The 4,949-nt window shown below is 43.1% G+C and overlaps 1 protein-coding gene across 1 annotated transcript; it reads left to right on the top strand.

Annotated features, from left to right (window-relative positions):
• Positions 1-1,048: 1,048 nt before the first annotated feature.
• dlx3b (distal-less homeobox 3b) lies at positions 1,049-3,834 on the top strand. Its single transcript, XM_083635548.1, has 3 exons — positions 1,049-1,548; positions 2,360-2,544; positions 2,921-3,834. The coding sequence occupies exons 1-3, from the start codon at positions 1,209-1,211 to the stop codon at positions 3,233-3,235; spliced, it is 840 nt and encodes a 279-aa protein (XP_083491674.1). The 5' UTR covers positions 1,049-1,208; the 3' UTR covers positions 3,236-3,834.
• Positions 3,835-4,949: the final 1,115 nt, after the last annotated feature.

Raw genomic sequence — 4,949 nt, 5'->3', positions numbered from 1 at the left:
ACGTACAACAGGGGGCGCTGTGCACCGTGCTTTCTTTCAGCTGCAAGAAAAGGAGTTGGAGAAAAACCAACCCCATAAAAAAAAAATGTAAATCCTGAGCAAAAGCCATGTTAATAAAAAATATTCTTAACGCTGATTTAGCCTGGAATCTGTCACAAATACAGCTGTGGAAATCTGACCATAACTATGCGGACGAAATAAAATTATCCATTTCATGACCCCCCCCCCAATATAAGGAATGGCCTGCCCTTGATAGAACTTCTTTTGCTGGTGGTGCTGATTAAATTTGCATTCACGCACGCACGCACGCAGGCACACACACACACACACACACGCACGCACGCACACACACACACACACACACACACACACACACACACACACACACACACACACACACACACACACACACACACACACACACACACACACACACACACACACACACACACACACACACACACAATGGACAACACTGCAGAAGAATTTACCCAACGGCAACATCAATGGAATGAGTCGCTTTATCGCTTCGATCTCTTTCACCAAACTTCACTGTCCCCACGACACCTTTGAATGACAATGCGTGTCTATGGGAGGCAGGCTGGCTGTGTTTGAATAGGGTGAATAAATGTGATTTCTAGCCTAAGAAAACATTGCATAAGAAACATTATTGGGAGACGCAGTGGCTGAACGGTGATTAGGAGAGAGGAAAGTTCTGCTTCAGATCTTGGTTCCAATGAAATCTTATTGGTGCTTTAGATACAGATGCTGCAAAAAAAGTGCATCATTGGACGTATTGCTGGGCAGACAGTCAGAGAAATAGGCCTATAGACCTGTGCGCTGGGTGAACAGGTTAATGCAAATCGTAAAAAAAAAAAAAAACGCTGTGAGGCATGCGTGCATAGGCTGAAGGCTGGGTTTCACCACCATTTTGCCTGGAGCGCAAGAGGGGGAGAAAAAAACTCGAGTGGAGCCAATGGGAAGGCGTCATCCAGCCCCGCTCTCTATAACTCTGTCTCGCAGGGGCTGCGCGGTGCCACAACCAAGTTTCTCCAGCTGGGAGAGTTGCATTGGACTATAGGCTCTCCTGTGGACGCGCGTCTACACCGCGCACACCAGCTGTTTCAACGCGATTTTTCCTTTGTGCAGTCCAAATCAAAAATAATCCAGCCGTGGACTTTCTTTCATCTGGAGGGCTGCTATCCACTATGAGCGCCGGACAGATTTATGAGAAGAAGATTGCGAGTATTTTGACCGACCTTCCCGGATCTATGAGTTGCCACCCGAACTCCAAGGACTCTCCTACTCTCCCCGAGTCTTCGGTGACGGACATGGGGTACTATAGCGGACAGACGGCCCACGGCCATCACGAATATTACCAGGGCCAAGCCTACGGGCAGCCCATGAACTCCTACCATCAGTTTAATCTGAACGGAATGGGGGCCGCCGGAGTTTACCCCACCAAATCTGAATACCCCTACACAAATAGCTACAGACAGTACGGACATTACAACAGAGATCATCTGCAGGCATCGCCTCCAAGCTCAGGTAGGCTTGAAATCATGAGCATGTTAATTTTAAATGTGTTAATATTCGTCTCCAGAAGGCATACTATCTGTGCGTAAAGTTCAAATAAAGTTATTTATTTGGGCCCAGACAAGTCATAGTCGTGTGCTTGCATTTAAGCAAAAGACTGCTGATTACATATGGGGGGGAGGAGACACAAACTCTTTTAGTTGAAAAAAACAAAACAACATTATTTTCTCAAACATTTGTGTTTGAAAATGAATGGGGTAGGATGAATATACAGTGACATGCTGATAAAGCAAATGCCTCCTTTAGGTTTCCAGGTTTCCATATCGCTCATCTTACTGGGCAGGAGTTAATTAGACATAATACTTTATTTATCTATTTACAGGTTAAAAATACTTTAGGCCAGTGACCCTGGCTTGTGTTAATATCATGACTTCTGCAGAGGAACGAACCAGCCATTAATAACAGCTGGTCATAAACCAATGATGGTTTGATTATAGCTAGTAATAATCACGTTAGGCCAGCCACATTGGAAATTACAGGGACTGAAATTATCCTGTGGCTGGACTGTGTTTTGGTTTTGGAGCATTTCTGTATTTGTAAGGCTTGTGCATTGCCAATTTTCAGTTTTCAATGTTGCGATAATATAAATAAACGACAAATATTGTAGTTATCAGGGTGTTATGTCTGGTCAACAGCCACATTTGCCATCTCATCTTTTTTTTGGTGGGGAATTAAACTTTTATTTAATTTTGTTCATCGTTTTCTTCGAAACTATGCTGAATCTTAATGGTCTTTTTTTCCCGCTGTCATTTATTTTTTTTAGTGAAAGAAGAACCAGAGCCTGAGGTCCGCATGGTGAATGGAAAGCCGAAAAAGATCCGCAAGCCGAGGACGATCTACTCCAGCTACCAGCTCGCTGCACTGCAGAGGCGCTTCCAGAAGGCGCAGTACCTCGCTCTCCCCGAGAGAGCGGAGCTGGCAGCCCAGCTCGGCCTGACCCAGACACAGGTCAGTCATACCTGACATTTTCAAATGCATCAATATAAAACTGGGATCACGTGACTCATTGTTTTTCAATGTGTCTAATAACTTGCATGCCCCCCCCCCCCCCATAGACGCGTAATTACGCACGAAACACAATTGTTTTGTGCATAATTGGTTTAAATTGATTATATACTTTCTGGCTGTTGTAAATACGCTATTCAGTTATAAATGCTCTATATTCTCTTCCTAAATATGGAAAAATATTGCTTTTATGTTTGTTTTTACATGTTTGGCTTTATGAAAGGCGAATAACATCGGCCATTTTTATAATATTATATGTTTGTATTTGCTGTTCCCGTCCAACCATCACACTAACTGTACACACACTGACCCCCAATAGGTCAAGATCTGGTTCCAGAACCGGAGGTCCAAATTCAAGAAGCTGTACAAGAACGGCGAGGTCCCCCTGGACCACAGTCCCAACGCCAGCGACTCCATGGCCTGCAACTCTCCGCCCTCCCCCGCGGTCTGGGACAACAGCACCCCGCAGAGCACCCCGATCAGCAGGCCTCAGGTCCCGCAGACGACACACAGCTCGTCGCCCCCATACCTGGAGGATTATAACAACCACTGGTACCAGCAGGGATCACATCTACAGCACCCGGGCACCGTGCACCACCCGGTCCCGCAGCAAAGCGTGGGAGCTGTTTATTAACAATGACTCAAGAGCAGATTTATTTTTTAACCGAGGCCTCTCAACAATGACTCTGCATGAACAGTAAACGTTGACTGGACCTGGAGAAAAGGCCTGAGGTGGAAACAGTGGTTTTGATTCTGGATGTTCAGCGCGGTGCGCCCCTGAGACTCTGGGTAGACCTGCAGACGCGAATGTTTGCATTCACAAAGCACATAAGGGATTTCTAATCACTTGTGGCAGCATATTTAAAGGACGTCTGGCGTGGTTTTTAAATTATTTATAGCTTCTGTTGTATTTCTTTTAATTTCTTTTGTAAATTAATATGCAAAGTTTTTTTTAACAAGTAACCAGCAACCGAATAATGACAAAAACTGTGCAGTTGATCCATGCTACATTCACATCATGTATATGGGTTTGTAGAGAGTGCATCAAAAACTCAGGTCATATTTATATGGATTTGTACAAAACGTCGAAGGCTGTAAATATGTGTTTATATGCAGAACCACTATGATCATTATGTGTTTGAAAACGGAAAGACTGCGCAGTGGTGCTTCCAAAACGTTTTTTTTATATTCATGTAATTATCACTTGTTGCCTTCCTGTCAATTGAATAAAGGTGTTAATTGAATATTGTGTGTGTAGCCGTCTTGTTTGAAATATACGGTAGCCTATACGACCGCCTTTAACAAACGGTGCAGAACTGAAGGCTAGGTCTGCTAAAGCCACCACCTAACTTAAACACACCGCACTGACACATTGTTTCCATTGCTGTTTCACAGAGAAAATATCTTGAAATAATGTTACTTGATTCAAGAAAATTCTTCATTCGCATTGGAAGAAATAAACCATCTCATCCCGTTGACAGATTTTTCCACTTGGCTTTTAAGACAAATAAGATTTGTCAAGTGTGCATGAAAACTCCGTCAAAAGCGTATTATGGAAAACAGCAGCCCACGCATCTTTAAACGATTTAGCCTTTCATGCTGTCCAAGCCCCCCCCTCTACTTGAAAGAATATTAATCTTTCTTCACGTCGTATTGAGTAATGGATTAGATTCATGGTTTGGGTGATACGACAGCCTCCTGTGTTTCTGGCGCTTGAAGAAGTATATAGCTGCATATAGCATGGTTATGACAAGGTACAGGCAATCGCCATGTTTCAGCATAAGTGAGTCCATATTTGATCTTATATAATAATTTTTAACATGATAATGGGGAGCAGAGACCCAGGAGAAATGCCCAGAATCTGTGGAAAGAAACCATGCCTATAACAAATTTAACCCAGAGTCTATATACTGTATAATAATTTATCACACAGACCAAATAATCAGCAATTGCCTGCCGGGTTTAGCATACAGTCAATGGTTTAGCACTGCGAGCTCAGCTGCGTGCAAAGCGCAGCAGTAGGAGGCGACACGCAAGCAGACATGTTGGAGTCACTCGGTTTTATTACTACTCTGTTGCCAGATAGGAAGAGAGAATACAGCCCAGAGGGAGAGAGAGAGAGAGAGAGAGAGAGAGAGAGAGGTATACACATACATTACATACACACACACACACACACACACACACACACACACACACACACACACACACACACACACACACACACACACACACACACACATATATATATATATATATATATATATATACTGTATATATATATATATATATATATATATATATATATATATATATATATATATACATATGCCTATATGTGCGTGCGT

The sequence above is a fragment of the Poromitra crassiceps genome (assembly GCF_964638095.1).
Source record: "Poromitra crassiceps genome assembly, chromosome: 4".
Lineage (NCBI taxonomy): Eukaryota > Metazoa > Chordata > Actinopteri > Beryciformes > Melamphaidae > Poromitra > Poromitra crassiceps.
This window is presented reverse-complemented; position numbering and strand designations above follow the sequence as displayed.

Excerpts from the sequence above, each read along its gene's own strand:
- dlx3b (XM_083635548.1), top strand. The coding sequence starts at position 1,209 with ATGAGCGCCGGACAGATTTATGAGAAGAAGATTGCGAGTATTTTGACC. Across the intron at positions 1,549-2,359 it reads GGCATCGCCTCCAAGCTCAG|TGAAAGAAGAACCAGAGCCT; the intron begins GTAGGCTTGAAA and ends TATTTTTTTTAG. Across the intron at positions 2,545-2,920 it reads TCGGCCTGACCCAGACACAG|GTCAAGATCTGGTTCCAGAA; the intron begins GTCAGTCATACC and ends GACCCCCAATAG.